The sequence below is a fragment of the Homarus americanus genome, unplaced genomic scaffold (assembly GCF_018991925.1).
Source record: "Homarus americanus isolate GMGI-L3 unplaced genomic scaffold, GMGI_Hamer_2.0 scaffold45698, whole genome shotgun sequence".
Lineage (NCBI taxonomy): Eukaryota > Metazoa > Arthropoda > Malacostraca > Decapoda > Nephropidae > Homarus > Homarus americanus.
This window is the reverse complement of record NW_024735554.1, coordinates 15,089,711-15,116,105: the sequence shown is the minus strand read 5'-3', so window position 1 is coordinate 15,116,105 and position 26,395 is coordinate 15,089,711. Positions and strand designations below refer to the sequence as shown.

Sequence of the window (26,395 nt, the reverse complement as noted above, 5' to 3'; positions counted from 1 at the left end):
GGAAATTCCTTGTTGACACAGGGGCATCGGTCAGCATCATCTCTCCCTCACCGCGAGACACATCGAAGCAACCCTCATATGACCTGTTCGCCTCCTATTGTGCACACATCCTCGCCTTAGACCTTGGTCTTCCCAAAACTCTGCGCTGGTCCTTTGTGGTGGCAGACGTCTCTCAACCCATCCTTGGCTTCGACTTCCTTACCTTCCACAAGCTCGTCGTCGAACCAAGCCACCTCTGCCTTATCCGTGAGCCTACAGCACACACGCTCCGAGGTACACATGCCGCAGTCGCTGACACTATCACCTGCCTCTCGCCGTTCAACGAGTTCTCCTCCCTGCTCAAGGAACTTTTCTCACCCTGAGTCTCTCCACCACCACTTACGATGGGAATTGGGAATCTTCCACCACATCGAGACTACAGGACCTCCAGTCTTCTCACGCCCTCGCCGCCTTCGTCCTGAGCTCCTGAACGCAACCAAGGCGGAATTCAACAGACTCCTGCAAGACGGCATCATTCGACCTTCAAAGAGTCCCTGGGCATCTCCTCTTCACCTGGTTCCAAAGCTATCATCCAACGACTGGAGGATATGTGGTGACTACAGAGCCCTGAACCTTGTCACCAAACCTGACAGGTACCCTATCCCGCATGTCCAGGACTTCCACCACAAACTTCACGGCAAGACCATCTTCTCGAAGATCGACTTGGAGCATGCTTTCCATCAAATTCCAGTGGCACCTACAGATATCCAGAAGACTGCCCTCACCACTCCGGTCGGTCTCTTCGAGTATGCCTACATGAGTTTTGGACTACGCAATGCAACTCAGACCTTCCAGAGGCACATGAACCACATGCTTCGCGACCTCGACTTTATCACTTTCTACAAAAACGACATTCTCGTTGCATTTCCGATGCCTGCCGAGCATCATCACCATCTACAGCCACCTTAGACGATTCCAGCTCTACCCCTCCTACTCCTGGTCCTCCTACTGAGCCTATGCACTTTCTTATAATCTCCACTCGTAGGGTTGATGATATGTTACCCAATTTGGTTGTAAGTAAAGCGCATGGACACCTTCGTGTTCTGATGGAGTGTGCTGAAATTCTGGCCCCTGTGCTTGCTCGCCTCTCTCACCTTTGCCTCAAAACCCAAACTTTTCCTTCTTCTTGGAAGCATGCTTCGGTTCAGCCCATCCCGAAGAAGGGCGACCATTCTAATCCATCTAACTGTCGCCCCACTGCACTAACTTCATCCCTCTTTAAGATTTTCGAAACTACAGTATCTTAAACTCTCATTTTCTCAGATACCTTGAACGCCTTTCTCTTTTGTCGGATTACCAGTAAGGCTTTTGCCAGGCAAGTTCTACTGTCGATCTGCTCTCCTATTGTACCCATCTTCGGGATTTTTGGGAAACTTTCGTTGTGGCCCTCGACATCTCCAAAGCATTCGACACGGTATGGCACAAATCTTAGCTTTCTAATCTCCCCTCATATGGTTTCTCTCTCCCACTTTGTTCTCTAATTTCTAGCTTCCTTGAAAACCGATCCATGGTCAGTTGTTGTCGAGGGATCGATCTTGCTCTTTCTCTACCAATAGTGGTGTTCCACAGGGCTCTGTTCTTTCACTTACTCTCTTCCTTCTTTCTATCAGTGCTTTACTTCGCACTACTACTAATTCTATCCATTCTTAAGGCCCGTCCACACGATTGAGCAGTGCCCGGCGGGCACGCGCTAAATGCCAGTTATCGGGAAAAATTGGCGGGCAAACCAGCGTAGTGCCCATGCCCGTCGTTGAGCGAAATCATGGTCCGCCTGCCTGGTGGTTTGCTGCCGGATATGGGGCGACGACTCTGCCAGACAAACGAGTTGACCCTGGGACCCCTTCACAAATATTAATATGTTTTAATATCACTTTCATTATTAATAATCGATAAAACCGGAAAACCGATATTCCTATAATATTGTCATTAATATTCAACATTACACAAGCCTGCAATACAAGACAAGTGTTATTATTGGAACCTCACGTGACTGTCAAAAACAGCTGATCACTACGCCACCGCTGACCTCGGGGGTCGGGGTCCTCAAGTCGGTGAGGTATGAACAGAGATACTGACAACGTATGCTAGCACTTTGTAAAACCTGAGTTAAGTACTGCAAATGTGATACGTGCATGTTCCCCGCTCGGTCCAGATGTCCAGTGTATAACCAAATAAGCTTATGCAATGTACATTATTGGCGTGACAATAAACGGGAGATTGTTTATGTATTGTGTAATGAGGACATTCGTGTGTGTTCTTCGTTCCTGCCGCTCTCCTCACTCTAGTCCCATAGCTTCCTGTCTATGCATATCATAATTCTAACATTATTCAATGAATTTTTATGTACTACAAATCTCACCTGCAAGTAATCTTCCTTGAGTACTTCATACATGACTTGACAAGTTGCAGGTATTATGCCAGACAAACTTTGTTTTGATATCCTCGTTCTATACTGAAGTGACGTGTAGGTGCACCCAGTTGAAAGATATATGAGCGTTGCCTCTAGACGAGCCTCTGCAGATATACTCTCCCTCATATACAGTAGGTATCCTGTTTTTTTTATATATGGTTCCACTTTCGCTAGAAGTTTGTCAAAGGTGTTGGGGTCCATTTTCATGTAATCGGTGAAGTCTTGCTCATGTCCATCTTGCAGTTCACGTAAAATCGTGACATGACTTCCCAATACGTTTCTTCGACCTAACCACTCTTTGCACCATTCCCTTTTCTGCATTTGGTTCTTCTTTTTGCACATAGAAACAATTATTATAGTACACAACGCTATGCTCTTCGCTTTAACTGTCCGGCAATTATTCCTGCGACACACCATGGTGATCGTACCACACCCGCCACTGCCGACCACCTACTAGCTACCGGCGCCCGACTATGACTGTCGCCAACCACCCCCGTGTGTACAACAACACACAGACCGCCGGGCACTGCTCGATCGTGTGGACGGGGCTTTACACTGATGATTCTACTATTCACTCTTCTCATGTTTCCCTTCCCCCCAATTCTCAAACTAGATCTGTTTCTAGAGCTGATATTGTTTCATCTATCAATACGGATCTGTGCAGCATCTCCGAATGGGGAGGTAAGAACTTGGTTAAACTCAATATTAATAAACAGTATTTTCCAATTACACTTTTCAAAATAAAAGATCTCCCACCAATCACATTTCAGGACGCAGTCATTTTGCCAAATTCTAAAATAGATATGCTAGGCCTCACCATTTACTTTAATATGTCATGGAGGCCATATATCCACAACATAGCTAAAGCTGGGAATGCTGTACAGATGCTGTAGCTACTGCACTCCTGAGCAGTTGCTTCAAGTTCATAAGGGATTGATTCATCCTAAATTGGAGTAAGTACTGCTCTTATATCTGGGGTGGCTCTTCTACTGTCCATCTGTTAGATAGGGTGGAAACAAAGGCATTTTATCTTATTACTCTCCTCCTCTGGTCGATAATCTCTCTTCTCTTTCTCTTTGCCGCAGTGTTGCTTCACTCTCTCTTTTACAGATACTTTAACGGGCAGTGTTCGGTGGATTTGGCATCCTGTGTACCACTGGCAAGGCAGTCGGCTCCTAACTCTCGTCTTGCCTGCGGTTCGCACTGTTTCTGTGTGGATGTCGGTCACACAAGAATGACCCGTTATAGTAAATCCTTTCCTCACAGCCAAACTGTGGAATGCCCTGCCTTCTGTGTTTCCATGCTCATGCGAGGTCCGACACAAAAAAACAGACTGATGTTGTAACTCTTTTTATTTTCCAAATTACGACAATCAACTGTGATTGCCTTCAAAGTAGTTCCCTTCTGAGTTGACACACAGCTGCATATGATGCTGTCACAGTTCAAAGCAATTCCGCAGATCAAGTTCTGTAAGGCTGTTGAGGAGCTCCTTCGATTTCGGTCCAACGAATTACCCAAAAGTACCCAAATGTACCCAAAAGTATATTAAATCAGGGTAAGATCTTAACGAATATATGTTTTACATCAATAAAACCTGATTAATACTGTTTTCATTGAAATGTAGTCAAAATAATGAAATAATAAACAGCGAAAAACGCTAAATTCCAAAGAGTCACCTATCCAAAATGGAGATATAATTACCGATGTTTCTGATACTTTGGGTATTTAACATAGCCGTAGAATTTACTTTTCGTTAGGTTAGGCTAGGTTAGGTTAGGTTAGGTTAGGTAAGCGAAGTGCATCACGATGGATCTGAGTTATCTCCCTTGTTCACGAACTCTTTGGAATTTAGCGTCCGCCAAAACTGAAAGTTTTTCGCTGTTTATTATTTCATCTTACAAATTATTTTTACAAAATTACACTAAAAATATTATTAGACATGTTTTGTGTATGTATAACAGATATTCATTAAGATTTTACCCTGATTTAATATACTTTTGGGTACTTTTGGGTACATTTGGGTACTTTTGGGTAATTCGTTGGACCAGTCAATTTTGCTTTCACCTCTTTTACCGACAAAAAATTGGCCCCTTTGAGCACGGACTTGACCTTTGGGAAGAGGTAGAAGTCGCAGGTAGCCAGGTCTGGCGAATAGGGTGGGTGCTCAAGCACAGTGATGTTTTTATTGGCTAAAAACTACAAAGCGTTGTGGGCTGGCGCTTGTTCACCTGACAGCATTTTTGGATCCATTTTTGCACAAACACTTTCCCTGTCGAAATTAACTTTCTCAGCTATTGCTCGAACACCCAACCTACGTTTTTTTCTAATCACATCTCGCACTTTTTCAACGTTGTCATCTGTAACTACTGTGCGTGGACGGCCTGGGTGGTCATCATATTTCACGGTTTCTCTGCCTTCCGAAAATCGTTTGTGCCATTCAAAAACGCGTGCACGAGACATGCAATCTTCACCGTAAGCCTCAGTCAATAATGGAAATGTTTCTGTCTCTGATTTCTTAAGTTTAACGAGAAACTTGATGTTAACTCGTTGCTCAGTTTTGCAGTCCGACATTTTCCGACCGAGCGCAAAGAACATTTCTATACTTCAACACGCGTTCACTTGCACTGAGTGAAGCGATCGAGTTGAGCCTTGTCACACTATGACAAGTTAAAACATGTTCAATAACTGTCTGTTTGTCCCTCCCCTCCCACTCTTGGCTCCCGAGTTATAGGGCGAGTCTTTTTTTTTGTGCCGGACCTCGTACAATTTTATCTCACTTTAAAAGTCTTGTTTACTGGCATCTTCGCGGTGTAGATTAATATAATAATTTTCTTTTTTACTTTTAATTTTATTTACCACCCCCCCCCCAGGCCCCGTTGTGGGTTGATAACCTGTGCCCGGGTGGGCTGTTTCCCGTAATTTTTTTTTTAATTGTGTAGCCCACTCCCCACCCACCCACCCCTCAGCGTGTGTGTGGGCAGGGCTATGTGCGTAGACCACCTGTGATCTTTTTAAGATTGGAGTGGTAGACACTGGGATTTGAGGAGCAGGATTCTCACAGGGTGTTACTGAATATTAGGTGTTCTTCCTAACACTATCACTTGGAGGATTACCTTAACCGATAGGACAACAACTGCAAATCTGTTGCCTGTATAACAAGTGAACTAACGTGTGGGTTGAGCACTGTGGTGTGTGTAGGTGCCTGCGAGGCAGGCCTACTACCCTTATGGTCACACTTGGCCATGTGGTGAGGGTTTGTGTAAACAAACCCCCGTCCTCATATGATGCCAGGCTGGATAGTTCTTTTGAAACTTAAATTGACTTTGATACTGTATCTAACCAGAAAAACAGAGATACCATTGAGAACAAGTGTAGCGTAATAAAAGTGTTTATAAACTGAGAATACTCCTGCTACCTCTGTCTCTCTGACACTACATCCCTCCGCTCCCGGGAGGCCCGTTCACGGTCTCCCCTCACACAGCTGATACGCTGTAGACGCCAGTTTCCCTTGTCCTGTAAGAGGGTTACTCCTCCCAACCACCGCTGACTTCCTAGGAGTGCCAAGCAGTCCTCGGCCCTCTGACGTAGGCATATAGGTCGAGTCCTGTAACTCCACCATGTCTCAGTTGACTGGAGACCCAGCTACTCGCTCTTACTCTCCTGATGCACTGAGTGGGACAGGTGACTATGGTGTTGACCTTGATACCAATGGAGAGGGTGGCTTTTAACTCGTTCAGTACAGGAACAAGCGGAAGGCCGAAAAGGTAGAAAAAAATTTAAGAGACCATCAACTACAACCTCAACCCCCCATGAGAGTAAGATTAAACTTCCCTGTCGGTACACCACCTGAAGTCAAGTATCGATGGCTGGACGATGCGGAAGATTGAATTGAATTGAATTGAAACAGTTTATTTAGCCAGAAAAACACAGATACAGGGTGGATAATAATAACAATATTATCATGGCTGAGCCAGTTGAGAACCTGAGCTCTCTTTTAGGCACCTGATATATACTATACATTTATCTCGAGGAAGTATTATGTAACATTTAGTAACATCTGGAATAGTACAATAGCATGGTGGTAATAAGAACATCTCATAATGTTACCACGGTTATCACTTCAATATTTATCTATTTTGTGTATTTATTATTTTTATTATTATTTTGTTCATTTATATTATAAGTTTATACATTAATAACAGTGGAATTGAAAAACATAATTATAATGGGAAGCAGTACAACATGGGTTGTGCAGTGTCTAATATACTATAGGACTAGGCGTGTGTCTGTCTGTTTGTCTGTCTGTCTGTCTGTCTGTTCTGGGCAGCAGAAACGGTACAATCGTTTTTCATCAAACTTGGTGGAAAATTCGCAAAAAAATCGTAGAGTGGAACAAACCTGGTTCCATGTCGATGGTTTCTTTAGGAAGGCATTAATTAACCATTTTATTTACGATGGAAAACGATGCAAGTCTACGGACTTGGCGCACCCTAATTAACCGTGCAAGCCTACGGACTTGGCAAACCCTAATTAACCATGAAAGTCTACGGACTTGGCGCACCCTCATTCGCTGTACGCTAGCCAAGCACGAGCGTTCAAACTTTCACTGGGCACGAAGGTGCCCGTGATCACTTGTTAAGGCTGTACAAGAGGACAGAGCTGTCAGGATTATGTCTAGTTGGCAAATATATTTATTGCAATGGTAACTTCTTGTCTATTTACATGATAATTTCCGATAAAACGGTTTTGATGGTACAATAAAAGCAGGTACTGTAAATATAGTAGGTATTACAAGAAATATTAATACTTTGACAATAGATATTTTTTAAGAGATGATTTAAAGGAAGGGAGCGTAGTCTTTGCTCGGATGGGTGGGGGTAAGTTGTTCCACACCTTCACACTGTGATATTTTATGGAGGTCTGGGACTGAGAGGAGCGCATGGAGGGTGGTCTTAGTAGCTCTGGGTGCTTTAAGTTGTATCTCTGATTATTCCGGAACTGAAAATTATTATTGTCAATCAAGTGACTGATAGATTTGTAAACAAAGAGGGCACAGCAGTAGGTATTAATATCTTCGAATTTTAAAATTTTCAATTTAGCAAATTTTTCGTTTGTGAGATCTGTTTTTCAAGTAGGCCATTGTCCGTACAACTCTCTTTTGTGCAGTAACAAGGGATTGTGTTTTTGAAGAGTCAGAGGCCCCCCATAGTGTGTGACAGTGTATCAGGAATTGGTAAACAAGATCATGATAGATTTTTTTCATTGCTGTGAAAGTGAGTGACTATCGAGTGTGATACATGATACAGCACTGTTTGTTGACTTTACTGTGAATGGCTTGTATGTGGCTTCTCCAATTAAGTTTCTCATCAACAATAACTCCGAGGAATTTAGTATTTTGTTCGCGTTTAAGGACTGTATTACCAAGGTACAGGGGGTCCAAGTCTAGGAGTAAGTATTCCTTTCTGTGAAAGATCGTGTAGTGGGTTTTCTCAAGGTTTAAGGTCAGTTTATTACATATTACCCAGATCCTGACTTTAGTCAATTCAGTGTTCATAGTTCTCATCAATGAATGGAGGTCTGAGTTGCTGGCATAGAGAATACTATCGTCTGAAAATAAGTTGTATTTTATGAGTGTGCTGGCGTGGACTATGTCGTTTATGTACAACAAAAACAGTATTGGACCGAGAATGGAACCTTGGGGGACGCCATACAAGATTGGCGAGGAGTCAAATTGGTGATTATTATAGCAGACATACTGCATCCTGTTGGGCAGGTATGAGGGAAACCAATTGTGGGACAGGCCCCTAACGCCGTAATATTCAAGCTTTGAAAGGAGGATGGTATGGTCGACAGTATCGAAGGCTTTAGAGAGGTCCAAGAATATACCGGCTGTGAACTGACTGTCATCAAAGGAATTTAAGATGTCATTAGTAAAGGATAGCAGAGCACTCTCAGTCGACCTTCTAGCTCTAAATCCAAACTGGGAGTCTGTAAAGATGTTATTGACATTGCAGAAGGAATTTAGTCCAATACATGCATAGCTTCTCCAGTATCTTACTCAAGGCTGGGAGGACTGATATGGGGCGGTAATTCTTAAAGAGACCTTTGTCCCCAGATTTTTTATATGCTGGGTGAACTTTAACAATTTTCAGTTTATCCGGAAAGACACCACTAGTGAAGGAGGAGTTACATATGTGTAGGAGAACAGGTAGTAATAAGTGGGCTACTTTCTTAATGATGATCATTGGTATATTGTTTTCGCCTGCTGCTGCATCTTTGGACAGTTTTATGATGGCCAGTAATTCATCTGCTGTGACAGGGGATAAGAACAGCTCATTTTGTTGTCTGTTTTGCAGGTAGGCTCTAAATTCCTCAAGGTGATCAGGGATGCTCTCTGCAAGATTTTTGCCAACATTAATAAAATATTCATTGAAGTGGTTGGCAATGAGGGAGGGTTCCGTTAAACCTGAATCATTTACCATAAAAGCTGAGTGGGGGGCCGAAGGCTGAGTGTTCCTGTTCTGAATAGAATTCATGACATTCCAGGTTTTCTTACCGTTGCCTGATGCTGACTGGAGCTTATTTGTATAATAACTACGTCTGGCATTTCTAACTGCTCGAGTTACTCTATTTCTGATACTTCGGTAAGCATTACCGAAAGTTATGGGTCTTTTTTGCAAATTTCCTTTGGAGTTTGTGTTTTTCTTTTATCATTATCTTAATTTCGCTTGTGATATAGGGTTTGGAAATGGATGCAGTTTTCACTGACTTAGTCTTGAGTGCGAAGCATTTATCAAAGCAGGCATTAAAGATGCAAGAGAAGTTGCAGCTGTTCACGTTAGGGTTGTCGGAGGCATAGACAAGATCCCTGTTAGCATTCATTAGGTTGTTTTAAAAAAAGAGCAAGTTGTCGGTGCAGTAGTTTCAGCAGACGCTGAGTTTCAGTTCAGAGTCAGTACACAAGATCATGTTCTGATTAGAAGCGACCCAGCAGTCATACAGGATCTCCTCACCAATAGCATAAGGGGAATAACCATGGAACAATCATCCCAACCATCGAGCAAAAAAAACATCTTAATCATAGGGCTCGACCAGTACCAGACCCCTACACTACAAGAAGCTCATCCCGCCATCAGAAGGACGAAGCGACTCAGGGGCAAGAATGCAGTCATTGCAGACTGGGTTGGCTCGGGGGACCCATGCACCCAAGACCAATCGAGTCCGTAGTGCCTATCGGACTGAAGGTAACTCTCTATCAGCCCCTACCCGAAGGTGTTACAGTTGTCAACACTGGGGCCATGTGGCCCGATTATGCCCCTCTACTAAGCCGTGGTGTGGTCTCCGCTCAAGACAACATGCAACACAGGCTTGCAGAGATACAGTTGTTCAAGGGGGTGTCATTCAACAAAAGTGTATTAACTGCAAAACAGTTGGAGTTCCTGTATGGCACCCTAACTGTTCTAGAGCTCCTACACCCCTTCAGCGCCCAGACCCGCCACCCAGGCAGGTCTCAAGAAACATTACTGCTGTTAGGGTACGGCCAACCCCTGGCCGACCCTCCCCACCAAAGCTTAACGCCAGCAGTCACCGAAAGATCAGCAAGGGGCAACACAGACGTACCTGTAGGTTATGTATCTATGCTACTGTGCCAAGTAGCAACCTTGTAAATAAGCTACTGTGCCGAGTAGCATTTATATATATAATTACGTGGCAACACTGCACGTGTTATGTGGTAACATTGCCCCGAGGCTGCCATATGGCAAGGCAGCATCAGTCTGACTGTGTGAGCCGTGCATGGGACACGCTAGTCACCACTTGTATTTCTCTCATCCATAATAAACGGACTTCAGTGTTACCCAGTGTTTCCCTACCCATCACTGCATTCCTCAGGGAACACATGTAACCTTCATGGCGCAGTGACTAGGATCTGTGGACTTACAAGTGTGTAAACAATGCCGAGACAGTTACGTCTGCCGGTGATGTGCGTCGACTCTGTGTTGTGTTGCGTTGTGTTTCGCCGCGACGTGCAGTGTTGCGCCATCACAGTGCGTTTTAGTGACGGTGTCAGTGTTAGTGTCAGTGTATTAGTGTGTCCAGAGCTGAGAGTTGAGCATTGGCCTGTTTTTTGTGGTACCCACAGAGCACGCAGGTGTACACCCTTCTCGTGTGACATCCGGGAAGACACTGACGGTCTCACCCCCCGCCGCGTCTCTAGCCACCGGCATTAAGGCCACCACGAAGTGCATCTGCTGTCTCAGACACACACACACACACGCATGCACGCATCACTCACGGACAGAACAGTGGACTCTGCGTTATTTCTGCGCTGTTTATGTCATATATATGTGGTTCGAGCTGTTGAGGCGCCACTTTATATACTAAACAGTGCAGTCCACGCACGCACAAAGATGGGCGGTAAGAAGGGACAACGTCAAGATGGGAGACACGACTCTCCACCACCTTCTCCTCCACTGGGCGCAGACTCTCATCCTCCACCTCCAGTGACGGACATTGCCACAATTCTGAGGTGGATGGACGACCAGGACGAGAGACGCAGAGAGATGGAACTTCAGAGGGAGGAGACACGAAGAGAGGAGGAAAAGTTGCGTTTTGAGGCACTATTGGCGACCCTGGCGCTAACCCACCCTCCCTCACTCGCAGGTAGCGCGCATGAAGGCGCCAATATCCTCCCTCCTCCACCACACCAGCGTCCTCCAGGTACTCTTGCCTCCAAACAAACAGCTCCCAAGGCATCTGTTGAACCCCCATCCGCCCTCTCACCAGACATCACGTTTCAGCTTTTTCGTGAGTGGAGGCGGCGTTGGACAGATTACTCCACGATGGTGGACCTTGACAGCATGCCTCCAAACAAACAGCTCATCCAACTGCGGATGTGTTTGTTGCTGGAGACCCAGAGAGTTTTGGAGCACACGTTGCAAGTGCCTCCCGATTCTACATCTTCAGTGACGGATGTGCTCAACCTTTTACAGGAGCACGTTAAAGGTCGGAATAACGAGGCTTTGCGTCGCCGCACCTTCACCAGCTACAAGCAGGAGGAGAACGAATCCTTTGACGACTTTTTTGTACGCTTGAAGAGTTTGTCAGAGGAGATCGACGTCTGCAAGGCGCACAGCCGGGAATGTGAGGAAGCCTGGATCAAGCACGGGATCTTGACAGGTGTCAGGCACGAAGAGTTGGTGCAGCGACTCATCCCCCTGGACGCTTCCTCCACACTCCAGGTCGTAGTGACTGAATGTCGGTTGTACGAGGCCACCAAGTCCGCCACCTCTGCCTTACGGGCCCCACCTGCTGTGAGAGCTATCTCACAGTACAAGAAGGGTAAGAAGGCGGCCAACAACGTGAAGACTGCCGCACGTTCTTCCACGCCTCCGCCTAGTGCTTCCTGTGGCAGCTGTGGAAAGCAGCACAGCCCCAAGACATGCCCGGCTGCCGACGCACTGTGTCGTGGATGTGACCGTAAGGGCCACTGGTCTAACACAGACAGGTGCCCTGCACGAGGCCGCAAGTGTCAGGCCTGCGGTCGCTATGGACACTACGACAAGTGCTGCCGCCAACTGTAAAGGCCTAGGACTTAGGGATAGAAATCCCTTACCAGGCTAATCAGGATCTTAATAAAGGAAAGTCAAGGACCATGGTTTTCCGAGGAATAACAAACAACCGTTAGAGATTGGCATCTCTTTACTATAAAAATATAACAAAACTCTGACACCACTCAACAATCATCAAATAATTACGGGAGTCAAACCATAAATGGAAGCAACAATTAAAGGAATCAAACAAATAATAGAATCGAACAATAAAGGGGGGTCAGCAATTAATGGATTCAAACAATTAAATGGAGTCAACAATTGATAGAATCGAACAATAAAGGGGAGTCAGCAATTAATGGAATCAAACAATGAACAAATATTTCCTACGGCAGTGGCCCTGGGGGAAGGTTCTGGAACGCGGTGATGCACACTCAGGGCAGGGAAGCGTCCATTCACTCCACACTCAGCAACGTCTTGAAAAGGCAGGAGAACACCGGGGCACCGACGGAATGTGATGAACTGATGGTCGTGGTATGCGGTAGTGGTAGATGACCAGAGAGTTGGCAGTTGATAGGTGAAGGTCTGGGAACACAGCCCACGAGTCCAGGACCTATGATGAGATCACAGCCAGAATTTTGACGGACAGCAGGGTAGCTAGATACTGACGGTATGGCGGCTGGGTTGAATCTCCTCGTGGCGGAGAGGGTTGCTGCCGTTATCACCTCCGTCCAACCACCCCAAGTGTCGTATGCACCAGCAAACGAGCGAGTTAGCAGCGGTAACTAGCCGGAGGATCGTTTCTGCCCTTACACTGCTCCCCCAACAAAAATCTACTGTAAGGTAGATTAAAACTTAAGATTAGTACACAAAGCATAATCATCTTACAACAAATGCTTAAATACACATTGCACAATAAAGAAGGGTCATAGAAAAGAATAGGTGGTAACTTGATGTCCAAAACGTAAGGCCGTATCAAGGAACTGCACGTGGGGTCCACTTCAGTCCAAGTTTAAGTTTGGGCCTATTTCCTGTCGTGGAGGATTCTTCTATCTCGTCAGGTGTTGGCAGCAACTGGCAACCGAGATCAACAGACTCTGGCGTCCGAACTTCACAGGAACCCTTGCAGGGTAGTGCCTCGACTAACTCCATCTTGGGGACGTCGTCAAGGACACGGGCAATGTGGGTCCTGCAATTATATTGCTTTAACAAATTAGCTTGATGTAATTTAGGCTTCTTAGAGGAAGGAGGTGAGAATCGTCCAACAAAATCTATGGCTACCCGAGAAGATGGTTCTGCAACGACGGGTAAGGGTTCAAGTGGAACAGGACGGACTCTACCCTTGGCGGACATACGTGGGCACTGATCACAACTACAAAAAGCTCTAATATCCGCTCCCATACCTGGCCAGTAAAACTGATCAGCAACCTTCCTATAAGTTTTCCTACGAGAACAGTGACTTACAAGAGAGCTCTTGTGAGCTACAGAGAGAATGTTACTACGACAAACAGCAGGGACAACAAGTAAAAACCGACCTACTTTAGCTGGTCGCTTGGATGAAACACAAGACCTGTGTAACACCCCATTAATAGAAACAAACTTATAAACCGACCCATCTCTCACCTGATCCTCCTCCCCGGAAGTCACCTTCTCTCTTACCCGCTTCAGAGTGGCACACGAGTCTTGAAGCTTGGCGAACTCCTTGGGCGTCACAGTCAGTGGCAACAAATTCGGCAGAATCAGGGGATGCGGTCGTTTCACCTTCGCCGTCCGTGGCCCTACAGTTTGGACCCTGGCGGCAGGCGCGGCGGCGTGAGAGGGTGGCGAGGCGACCTCGGCAGGTGGCGAGTCGTCGTCCTCAGCAGGTGGCGTGGGGACTGGTGCTGGTGGTGAGGAGACTGGTGCTGGTGGCGAGGAGAGTTAACGTTTCCGGGTCGTTAGGGTCACGAACACCGGGAACATTACCAATGAGGGCACTTGCACATTTAATGGGAACTCTTACCACATTAGACCAACCAGTGAAATAGGGGCAACGCAGGTAGCACCTAACAACAGGGAACTGGTCAACACGACCTAAATAATCGGCGACACTAACCTTCGGGCAGCTGGAGATGTCAGCGTCAGGCAGGGCTTCTTCAGAGACAATAATGCACGAGCAACCAGTGTCCCTGATGAAAGTAGATGCCCTAGACCCATTGATTGTTCCACTGACACAATAACGGGGGCAGCTCCTGACCTCCAAACAGAATCCGACCTTGTTGCTGGGTTGATGAGTGTCAGCAGTCTTGAAGGCGAGGGGATTCCTGGGACAGCGAGAACGAATGTGCCCTTCTCCGCAGCTGTGACACCGCACGGCTGGTGAACTACTCTTGTGTACTCCTGGGGATGGTTCCTCGGAGGACGGAGGCTTCACAATCTTCACTACAGGAGGGGAAGACTTGGGGTAGGCGTTGCGAGCAGACGCCCAGTTGTCGGCAAGATGCACAGCTTCTCCAAGCGTCGCTGGCTGGTGTTCTTTGATGAAAATTCTCAAGTCTGGAGGTAGAGAAGACAAAAACTGATCTAATATCATGAAGTTAGAGAGAGACTCAAAGGTTTCTTCAACCCCTGATGTCTCCAGCCATTGTTGAAACAAACGACCCAGGTGAATCGAAAACTGCTGGTACGTTTCTCCCTCTCTAATCTTCGTTCTGCGAAAATCAGCACGATAACCGTCAGAAGTCTTGCAAAATCCTCGCAAGAGAGCTTGCTTCAACAAGAAGTAATCTCGGGTGATGTCGGCAGACAGGGACGTGTAAATTTCTACCGGCTTACCACTCAGTAGGCTACCCAACCTTACAGCATAGCTATCTGGGGCTACACCAAGCAGCTCAGCTACCCGCTCAAACCTAACAAGGTAGGAGGCGATGTCTTCTCCTTCACGGTACACAGGCAAGCTGGGTTTTACCACATTGTCCTGTATATGGCCAGAGGAGGCTGGTCTACTTGAAGCATTAATCCTAGCCAGTTCTAGGTCCTTTTCTGCCTGCAACTTAGCTAATTCGAACTCTCTCTTTCTGACGTTCCTCTCTCTCTCTCTCTTTCTGACGTTCCTCTCTCTCTTTCTGACGTGCCTCTCTCTCTCTCTGACGTTCCTCTCTCTCGGCATTCTGTTGGGTGACCACATACTGACCAATGTCATTACCTGTCAGACCCAGGGCCACCGCTTGATCTTTCCACACCTCAAAAGCAGACATAATGATCCGAAAGGCCAAGAACAAAGGAAAAAACAAACAACTTACCCCGCAAATAGCCAAAGGTAACTCACCTAGTGGCTCAATCAGACCAGTAAATGATTTGATCCGACTGGAGGGAACCTAGTTCCGCACCCAGCCCAGCTGAATCACCTCAGGGTAACGAAACCGCACCATGTGAAACAACAACATATATGCTATGGCAGCATCCACAGTGCACCCCAACCAACACTAATTAACTTCCCAAGTACAAGGGAGAGCAACAAAATTAGCACACAGAAGGAAGGGATAACCACTGAACAACACTTGCTTCCGGGCCACAGACAGCAAGGTGGCGCGCTCACGGCGACTTACAACAACACCGGAACGAATGTTAAACCTCAGAAACCAAAGGTCAGAGACAATCCTGGCAAGGTCGCCACTTGTAAAGGCCTAGGACTTAGGGATAGAAATCCCTTACCAGGCTAATCAGGATCTTAATAAAGGAAAGTCAAGGACCATGGTTTTCCGAGGAATAACAAACAACCGTTAGAGATTGGCATCTCTTTACTATAAAAATATAACAAAACTCTGACACCACTCAACAATCATCAAATAATTACGGGAGTCAAACAATTAATGGAAGCAACAATTAAAGGAATCAAACAAATAATGGGAGTCAGCAATTAATTGGATTCAAACAATTAAATGGAGTCAACAATTGATAGAATCGAACAATAAAGGGGAGTCAGCAATTAATGGAATCAAACAATGAACAAATATTTCCTACGGCAGTGGCCCTGGGGGAAGGTTCTGGAACACGGTGATGCACACTCAGGGCAGGGAAGCGTCCATTCACTCCACACTCAGCAACGTCTTGAAAAGGCAGGAGAACACCGGGGCACCGACGGAATGTGATGAACTGATGGTCGTGGTATGCGGTAGTGGTAGATGACCAGAGAGTTGGCAGTTGATAGGTGAAGGTCTGGGAACACAGCCCACGAGTCCAGGACCTATGATGAGATCACAGCCAGAATTTGACGGACAGCAGGGTAGCTAGATACTGACGGTATGGCGGCTGGGTTGAATCTGCTCGTGGCGGAGATAGTCGCTGCCGTTATCACCTCCGTCCAACCACCCCAAGTGTCGTCTGCACCAGCAAATGAGCGAGTTAGCAGCGGTAACTAGCCGGAGGATCGTTCTGCCCTTACACTGGTCGAGTATAACAAAGTCCTCAGATCTAGTACAGGGAGGACATGCTATGTTTATGTATATAATGTGTATGTACAGTGTATATGGGAATGTATAATAATAATAATAATAATAATAATAATAATAATTGACGGTTTATTGAAAAAGTTCTGCTGCCCGAAGGCTGAAAATATACATTGGACATAAAAGACTTATTACATACATTGGTGGTTCAACAAAAGCCTTCATTAGAGAAAGGTAAAGGAACATACAGTGAACATACAGATTAATGTAGGTGTTGAACAGCAAACTCGTAGTGTAGTAACTCCCTCCCAGATGGTGTTAGGAGGAACTCACGTGGTGTAGTAGTTCCCTCAGATGGTGTTATGAGGGACCTGGCGTGGTGTAGTAATTCCCTCACAGATGGTGTTATGAGGGGCCTGACGTGGTGTAGTAATTCCCTCACAGATGGTGTGATGAGGGACTTGACGTGGTGTAGTAATTCCCTCACATATGGTGTTATGAGGGACATGTGGTGTAGTAATTCCCTCACAGATGGTGTTATATGAGTGAGGTTTGGTCCCAGGCCTTCCTATCGTAGACGGATTAACACATCGGTGGTTGTTGTTGGGTCTCGCGGGGGCCGTTATCACTGGGTACCTGGGACCTCACTGTGTGAAGGTTAACTTGGGTACGACTGTTACTGTTGAGTTGACCTCACTGTGTGAAGGTTAACTTGGGTACGACTGTTACTGTTGAGTTGTTCTCACTGACTTAAGCACTGTTCACCACTGTTCACCTCTGTTTAACACTGGTTCCGTTCCTTTCCTAAATGAAATTGTAACTTCTGGTGAGAACTTGTTGATATTCCGGTGGGGAGGAGAGTTCAGGGGAGGGGGTTGGTATGGGCCAACTTAACAAGAGTGAGGCTAGTAGAGTATTAGCACTAGTCGACGACATAAGTAAGTACCTAGGAAAAGACCAGAAGCCGACCAGTGGACATCAACCAGTGGCTACACCAGCCCATATGTCTACACCGACGCACATGTCTACACCAGCCCATATGTCTACACGGAAGCACATGTCTACACCAGCCCATATGTCTACACCGACGCACATGTCTACACCAGCCCATATGTCTACACCGACGCACATGTCTACACCAGCCCATATGTCTACACCGACGCACATGTCTACACCGACTCATATGTCTACACCGACGCACATAGCCAATAGTTACCAGTAAGTTGCTTGTTTAATAGTTACTTTAGATAGATACTGTAGATATAGATACTTTAGATATAGATACTGTACATATACTGTAGATACTTTAGATAGATATCCACCATAATTTACTCCCTACATTGCTACAGGCGAGAAGACACAGTCGATAATACAATCAACAAGGGGGTACCAGGTGGTGCCGAGGCAGTCTACAGTCAGTCGTCTACGCCCCGGGCACAGTCAGTCTCTCAAGCAGCTGCGGCAGTCTGTTGTCAACACCAGAGGGTATGACGTGGTGGTGGTTGTTGTTGTGGGGAGGGAAGGATTGGGGTACTGGAGGGGAGTGTTAAGGGAGGGAAGGGATTGGGGTACTGGTGGGGTGTGTTAGGGGATGGAAGGATTGGGGTACTGGTGGAGAGTGTTAGGGGAGGGAAGGATTGGGGTACTGGTGGAGAGTGTTAGGGGAGGGAAGGATTGGGGTACTGGAGGGGTGTGTTAGAGGAAGGAATTGGGGTACTGGTGGGGAGTGTTAGGGGAGGAAGGGGATGGGGTACTGGAGGAGGTTAGGGAGGAAGGGATGGGGAGGCAGAGGGAAGGATTGGGGTACTGGAGGGGTGTGTTAGGGGAGGGAAGGATTGGGGGTACTGGTGGAGAGTGTTAGGGGAGGGAAGGATTGGGGTACTGGAGGGTGTGTGTTAGGGGAGGGAAGGAATTGGGGTACTGGTGGGGAGTGTTAGGGGAGGGAAGGGATGGGGTACTGAGGAAAAGTAGGGGAGGGAAGGGATGGGGAGTGTTAGGGGAGGGAAGGATTGGGGTACTGGAGGGGTGTGTTAGGGGAGGGAAGATGGGCACTGGTGGAGAGGTTAGGAGGGGAAGGGAGGGGCACTGGAGGGAGGAAGGATTGGGGGTACTGGAGGGGTGTGTTAGGGGAGGAAGGATTGGGTACTGGAGGGAGGGTTAGGGGAGGGAAGGGATGGGCATTGAGGGGAGTGAAGGATTGGGGTACTGAGGGAGTGTTAGGGGAGGAAGGATTGGGGTACCTGGAGGGGAGTGTTATTAGGGGAGGGAAGGATTGGGGTACTGGAGGGGAGTGTTAGGAGGGAAGGGGATTGGGGGTACTGGTGGGGAGGTTAGGGAGGGAAGGGATGGGGAGGTTAGGGGAGGAAGGATTGGGGTACTGGAGGGGAGTGAAGGATTGGGTACTGGAGGGGTGTGTTAGGAGGGAAGGATTGGGGTACTGAGGGGAGGCTAGTAGTGGGAATGATTGGGGTACTGGAGGAGGTTAGGGGAGGGAAGGGATGGGGTACTGGTGGGGAGTGTTAGGGGAGGGAAGGGATGGGGAGTGTTAGGGGAGGGAAGGATTGGGGTACTGGAGGGGAGTGAAGGATTGGGGTACTGGAGGGGTGTGTTAGGGGAGGGAAGGATTGGGGTACTGGAGGGGAGTGTTAGGGGAGTGGAAGGATTGGGGTACTGGAGGGGTGTGTTAGGGGAGGAAGGATTGGGGTACTGGAGGGGTGTGTTTGGGGAGGGAAGGATTGGGTACTGGAGGGGTGTGTTAGGGGAGGGAAGGATTAAATGGAGGGGTGTGTTAGAGGGAAGGATTGGGGTACTGAGGGGAGGTTAGGGGGAGGGAAGGCAGGGGGTACTGGAGGGGAGTGTTAGGGAGGGAAGGATTGGGGTACTGGAGGGGTGTGTTAGGGGAGGGAAGGATTGGGGGTACTGGAGGGGAGGTTAGGAGGGAAGGATTGGGGTACTGAGGGGAGGTTAGGGGAGGAAGGATTGGGGGTACTGGAGGGAGTAATAGGGGAGGGGGGGCGATTGGGGGTACGGAGGGTGTGTTAGGGGTTGGGAAGGATTGGGGTACTGGAGGGGAGTGTTAGGGAGGGAAGGCATGGGGTACTGGAGGGGAGTGTTAGGGAGGAAGATTGGGGTACTGGAGGGGAGTGTTAGGAGGGAAGGATTGGGGTAATGGGGAGTGTTAGAGGGAAGGATTGTACTGAGGGAAGGATTAGTACTGAGGGGAGTGTTAGGGGAGGAAGGCATGGGTACTGAGGGGAGGTTAGGAGGGAAGGATTAAAATGTGGGGAGGTTAGGGGAGGGAAGGATTGGGGGTACTGGAGGGTGTGTGTTAGGGGAGGGAAGGATTGGGGTACTGGTGGGGAGTGTTAGGGAGGAAGGATTGGGGTACTGGAGGGAAGGATTGGGGGTACTGAGGGAGGTGTTAGGGGAGGGAAGGATTGGGGTACTGAGGGAAGGATTGGGTACTGGAGGGGAGTGTTAGGGAGGGAAGGATTGGGGTACTGGAGGGAAGGATTGGGGTACTGGAGGGGAGTGTTAGGGGAGGGAATGATTGGGGTACTGGAGGGAAGGTTTGGGGTACTGGAGGGAAGGATTGGGGTACTGGAGGGGAGTGTTAGGGGAGGGAAGGATTGGGGTACTGGAGGGAAGGATTGGGGTACTAGAGGGGAGTGTTAGGTTAGGTTAGTGTTAGGTTGTAATCTAATAGACCCTCTATATAATGAACTCTCCTCATAGTCCAGTAAATCGAGGTTTCACAACAAATAGCAAAATGACTTATTAATTTCTATCAATTTTACAGCAAGTCAGTGGCAGCCCGGGACTAAACTTTTCATACCGGGACAAAAACGCATCGAACGACCTGTACACTAACGATGATTACGTCCTGATTACGGCTTTCGACCATCAGACGGAACCAGAGAACTTCATGTTTCCATCTGTGTACGTCTCTCTCTCTCTCTCTCTCTCTCTCTCTCTCTCTCTCTCTCTCTTGCAGCCATCTGTCAGTTATTACATAAATACAGTATTACCATAGCTGAAAATAATTGTAAGCTTAGATTAAGATTTTTTGCCAGCTTAGATGAAAATAATTATAAGCTTAGATCAATTTTGGAAGGACAAGCTTAGAAAAATAATTACAAGCTTAGATCAATTTTGGGAGGACAAGCTTAGAAAAGTAATTACAAGCTTAGATCAATTTTGGGAGGACAAGCTTAGAAAAATAATTACAAGCTTAGATCAATTTTGGGAGGACAAGCTTAGAAAAATAATTACAAGCTTAGATCGATTTAGAGAACAAACTTCGATAAAAAATATATCCCATATTTACAAATCTTTACAGCGAGGCAAACAACAATAACATTCAGCTGCAAGACGTCAACCAGATCAACGGCAATACGTGTTACATGACTGAGGGGTCGACTGGATCACCTTTTCGTCAGGGAGGGTTTACGGGGCAACCTCACTCTGCCGCCGCCCACCAGCAGCAGTCTGTGAGAGGTCATCTATATCAACCTCCTCGGCTCCTTCCTAGGTACGTTGGGTGGGTTGGGTGGGGTGTGGAGGTGGGTGTGTTTTGTTGGGGTACAGTATAATATAATCTGACTGGTACCTTTTATAACATTACACTCATAACAATATACCTGTATTTGCTAAGTGAAATAATGTTCCAAAATTACAACAACCAATGATTTACCTTCTATAAATAACCAATTAATTCTTTTCGATTTAGTAAAGATTATAATTTATTTACTAATGATTCATACAGTACAGGTAGCTATATATATATTAACTAGTGATTGTGTATAAAATATTAGTGGTATTTATTTGATTTTATGACCATTATAGAAGCACGGCATTGGCGTCGAGGAGCCATTCCGTCACTGGGTTACCGACGCCTATGGAAAGACACGGTTTGTATCACGACGAATGCTCTGAGTTATACCGCTATATGGATTCCTGCTCGCACCAGATACACGCCTTGTGTATGGAGAGTGAGAACAACACTCAGGGCTCCCAGACGTCGATCTCCCAGCTGTCGAATATCGCCTCATCGGGATACCAGAGCTTCGCCTATTCCCAGTCTTCCTCCCCTGTTGATCCCCTCCTACACACTGACAATTCGAGCTTGTTGTCTCGTGAGAATGGGAATCCTGGTGTACTGGGGTTGAGACAAGTTCTCCACGCGTCCCCTTTAGGTGAGTTTTCAATATATCAAAGCTTTTATATTTCGATCAGATTTGTGATATTTAAATGCATTTTTTGACTTGCTATGTTCATCAATCAAAGCTTAAGATATTATATGCTAGCTTATAGGGATAAAATGCCTTATCAATCGCTGGAGTAATTGCTCACTTCCCTCTATCACCCTGTAATGGAGTTATTTGATATCTTCCTTCCCAATCAACAGTGATTATGCTTGTTAATCTGCTTATGTGTGTGTGTGTGGTTGTTTCCTGTAGCCTCGCCTCTGCATCTCCCAGCTACCACCACTAGGCATCGCGCCGTGGCTGTACATCTGGCTTACTTAGGTCACGCCGGTCACGTGTCGCTTCATGGTACGCCTAGACACAATCCCAAAGTCACTCAGCCTCAAGGTACATTGTGGACCTTCTGTAATGCCCCTGAGTATAGTACAGTAATTCAGTGTCCCATCTATGCTGTAGTTAGATTATATACCTCTACGTGAAGTAATTATATATGAAACAAAAATGACTAAGTTATTATCCATAAATGCTAGTATACTATTAAGTAGACATCAAATAGCTTATAGTAATAGGAGACGCGGGTATTGATTGTCACTTCCTACTTGTTGTGGTACGAAGGCGGTCCGTATAGCAGCCTCAGCACCTCCCAGAGTGTAGAGGACCTCACGTCCCTAAGTCGAGGCCGCACACGCCAACGCCGCTCTGCTTCATCCTCTTCCGATTCCTCCCCTGACTCCCGACCTTCCTCACGCTCTCACGCCCATTCTCGCCGCCCCCACGCCCACCCTCCCCGCACCAATCCCCACTGCTCTCCTTGCTTGGCACCGTCTCCCGCGTTGAGGCAGGAGCTAAGAGCCAGATCACATCATGAGCGGAGCATTAGCGGAGGAAGGGGAAGGAATTATAGGTGAGTCGACGTCTGCCAACACATGTAGAAGTTATACCAATGGAAGTATTATGTTGCTTATATAATTATGCCTCTCAAACCATATATAATTGAAGCTTAATTATGCCTCTCAGATCTCATATAATTGAAGCTTAATTATGCCTCTCAGAGCTCATATAACTGAAGCATTATGTGAACATTTATCATCACATCTCATAAAAAACATCTTATATATTACAGATAAAACTTGATAGAACAAGTGTGTATTTCTTGACACTTTCTAGTACAGGTATAAGATAAATCCTTAACTACTTTTGTATGGATGCCCCTGTAGTGAAGATGTTAGTGGTAATAGTCTACTAACACCTTATGTATGGGGTCACCTCTGTTGTTAACCAAATATTAAAAGTGTCGTCCCTGTAGTGAAGATGTTAGTGGTGATAGTCTACTAACACCTTATGTATGGGGTCACCTCTGTTGTTAACCAAATATTAAAAGTGTCGTCCCTGTAGTGAAGGTGTTAGTGGTGATAGTCTACTAACACCTTGTGTATGGGGTCACCTCTGTTGTTAACCATATATTAAAAGTGTCGTCCCTGTAGTGAAGATGTTAGTGGTGATAGTCTACTAACACCTTATGGATGGGGTCACCTCTGTTGTTAACCAAATATTAAAAGTGTCGTCCCTGTAGTGAAGATGTTAGTGGTGATAGTCTACTAACACCTTATGTATGGGGTCACCTCTGTTGTTAACCAAATATTAAAAGTGTCGTCCCTGTAGTGAAGGTGTTAGTGGTGATAGTCTACTAACACCTTGTGTATGGGGTCACCTCTGTTGTTAACCATATATTAAAAGTGTCGTCCCTGTAGTGAAGATGTTAGTGGTGATAGTCTACTAACACCTTATGTATGGGGTCACCTCTGTTGTTAACCAAATATTAAAAGTGTCGTCCCTGTAGTGAAGATGTTAGTGGTGATAGTCTACTAACACCTTATGTATGGGGTCACCTCTGTTGTTAACCAAATATTAAAAGTGTCGTCCCTGTAGTGAAGATGTTAGTGGTGATAGTCTACTAACACCTTATGTATGGGGTCACCTCTGTTGTTAACCAAATATTAAAAGTGTCGTCCCTGTAGTGAAGATGTTAGTGGTGATAGTCTACTCACACCTTATGTATGGGGTTACCTCTGTTGTTAACCAAATATTAAAAGTGTCGTCCCTGTAGTGAAGGTGTTAGTGGTGATAGTCTACTAACACCTTGTGTTTGGGGTCACCTCTGTTGTTAACCAAATATTAAAAGTGTCGTCCCTGTAGTGAAGATGTTAGTGGTGATAGTCTACTCACACCTTATGTATGGGGTCACCTCTGTTGTTAACCAAATATTAAAAGTGTCGTCCCTGTAGTGAAGGTGTTAGTGGTGATAGTCTACTAACACCTGTTAAACCTGAAAAATATTAAAAGTGTCCTGTAAGGTGTTAGGGTATACTATCACACCTTTTGTATAAGTCACCTCTTGTACAAATATTAAAATCCCTGGAAATGTGGTATAGTCTACTCACACTTATGTAGGATCCTCTATTTTATTACCAAATTTAAAAGTGTCGTCCTAGCAGTGAGAGATGTTAGTGGTGATAGTCTACTAACACTATATATGGGTCACCTCTGTTATAACAATATTAGTGTCGTCCCTGTAGTGAAGTGTTAGTGGTGATAGTCTCCTCCTTGTATGAGGTCACCTCTGTTGTTAACCAAATATTAAAAAGTGTCGTCCCTGTAGTGAAGGTGTTAGTGGTGATGTCTACTACAACACCTTGTGTCAGGTCACCTCTGTTGTTAACCAAATATTAAAAGTGTACGTCCTGTAGTGAAGGTGTTAGTGGTGATAGTCTACTACACGGTATATCAGTCCTCGCTGTTAACCAAATAAAAAAAGTGTAGTCCTGTAGTGAAGGTGTTAGTGGTGATAGTCTACTACACCTTGTGCTAGCAGGTCACCTCTGTTGTTAACCAAAAAAAGTGTCGTCCCTAGTGAAGGTGTTGGTGTCCACTCCTTGTGTATCAGGTGCCTTTGTTGTTAACCAAATATTAAAAGAGTGTCGTCTACTTAGAGGATGTTAAGTGGTGATAGTCTCACTAACACCTTGGCGAGATACATATTTTAACATTAAAGTGTCAGTGTTTTGATAGTCTACCAATTCTTTAAACAAATATTAAAGTGTCGTTGTAAGAAGATGTTAGTGATGATCTACCTTTGTATAAAGTCTAATCGTTAACAAATATTAAAAGTTTCAGTGAGGTGTTGTGATAGTCCACACCTCTGTTGTTAACAAATATTAAAAGAATGTCGTCCTGTAGTAAAGGTGTTTGTGGTGATAGTCTACTAAAACCTTGTGTAATAGGTCCTCTGAGCTGAATAAAATCATTTGTCATTCTTCACCTAAACGACTTTAAGCATAACTCTATATTTTAGATCCTGCGACAGAGAGGACTTCAGGACCCTCCACATTTACCAGGACTCCGAGGATGGATGTAAATGTGGTGTTAGGGAGGGCAGTGCAGCTGGTCGAAGGGTGAACGATTACATTGCCATGAGCACTACGGCTCCTCAGTACTGGACCAGCAGGAAGTTCAAATGAGAGTTATTGTTGAGAGGTAAACAAACGGACACAGACGTTATTCTCTTATATCTAGGTTAAATAGAGTTAAACCTCGATATAATGGACTTCATCTCCTATACAGTTCGTTAGAGAGGGTTCACATCTAATGGACCCTCGATATAACAAACTCTCATCTCTATATAGTTCATATCAACAGACTCATCACACACCAAATCTCTTGCTACATCATTTCTCTCTTATTTCCTCAGGTTAATGAATGGTTTCGCCACGAACAGGTGCGTGAAATGCAACAAAGACGCCCGCATTGACGTCCCAGAGCCAAGAAGATCGCTGCCTTGGATTGCGCAAACACCAGCTCGTCGCGTGCTCGCTTAAATACACGGTTTGTGATGACATACATTTGAGTAGGTGCTGGTATATACTTGGTTGTATAATACGGTTGTCGTCATTCATGCAGTTGGTATTTGGTTACTACATATATAGCATTTGTCTTTGGTTATACATACGTTTTTACCATCATACTGTAGGCCCTGGGCAAAAGCAATATCCTGGAGCCCCTATATAAATGAAAACTAAAACATTAAAATTAACTTATTAAGTTACATTGAACACAATTGTTGAAACATATGATTGGTGGAAAGCAAAAATTAATCAACAATTTTCAACTTGGGGACACATGTGATTACTCTACTATGGGTATGACTTAACAGAGCCTTAATTCTTCAAGTGTTACATTTGCTGCCAGCCTGGAATGCTCTTGTCACAACCAGGCCCACGTAATATTTCCACGGGATAATAACCTAGATTAACACACACTTAATCTCGTGTCACTGATGGTCCACAGGACAGGTGGAGGTAGTGTGGCGTCGATACCCTTCAGGAGGGAGAGGGGTGTGGACGACGTCTTAACAACCCATGGCCTAGGAGATACTATTAAAATGTGTTTTTGGGGCGTGAGGCGATGAACAACACTGTCTCAATGGCCTCTCCCTATAGGCTGGCTAACATAACACTAATGGAAAATATATGTCGTAGTCATGGCTCACCGGGTCTTATCTCAGTAAAACAAACTTTGTTTGTTGGGTGGGTAAGCTAAAGCAGTCCCATAGAACTATGTACTTCATTAGTAGTGGTGGTATCCATCCGCCAATTCTATCGTGGGGCCCCAATATCGTGGGGCCCTGGTCAACTGGCCAGCGCCATGCGGTGATCTCTGCAGACGCCATGTTGTTACTCATCGGGTGGGAAGTCTTGTCGTTCTCTC

At 45.9% G+C, this 26,395-nt stretch overlaps 1 protein-coding gene across 1 annotated transcript; it reads left to right on the top strand.

The window, feature by feature from the left end:
- The first annotated feature begins 17,304 nt into the window (after positions 1 to 17,304).
- LOC121871548 (serine-rich adhesin for platelets-like) lies at positions 17,305 to 25,506 on the top strand. Its single transcript, XM_042373992.1, has 8 exons — positions 17,305 to 17,642; positions 17,774 to 17,909; positions 20,224 to 20,363; positions 20,764 to 20,955; positions 21,270 to 21,619; positions 21,884 to 22,018; positions 22,247 to 22,535; positions 25,380 to 25,506. The coding sequence occupies exons 1-8, from the start codon at positions 17,305 to 17,307 to the stop codon at positions 25,504 to 25,506; spliced, it is 1,707 nt and encodes a 568-aa protein (XP_042229926.1).
- Positions 25,507 to 26,395: the final 889 nt, after the last annotated feature.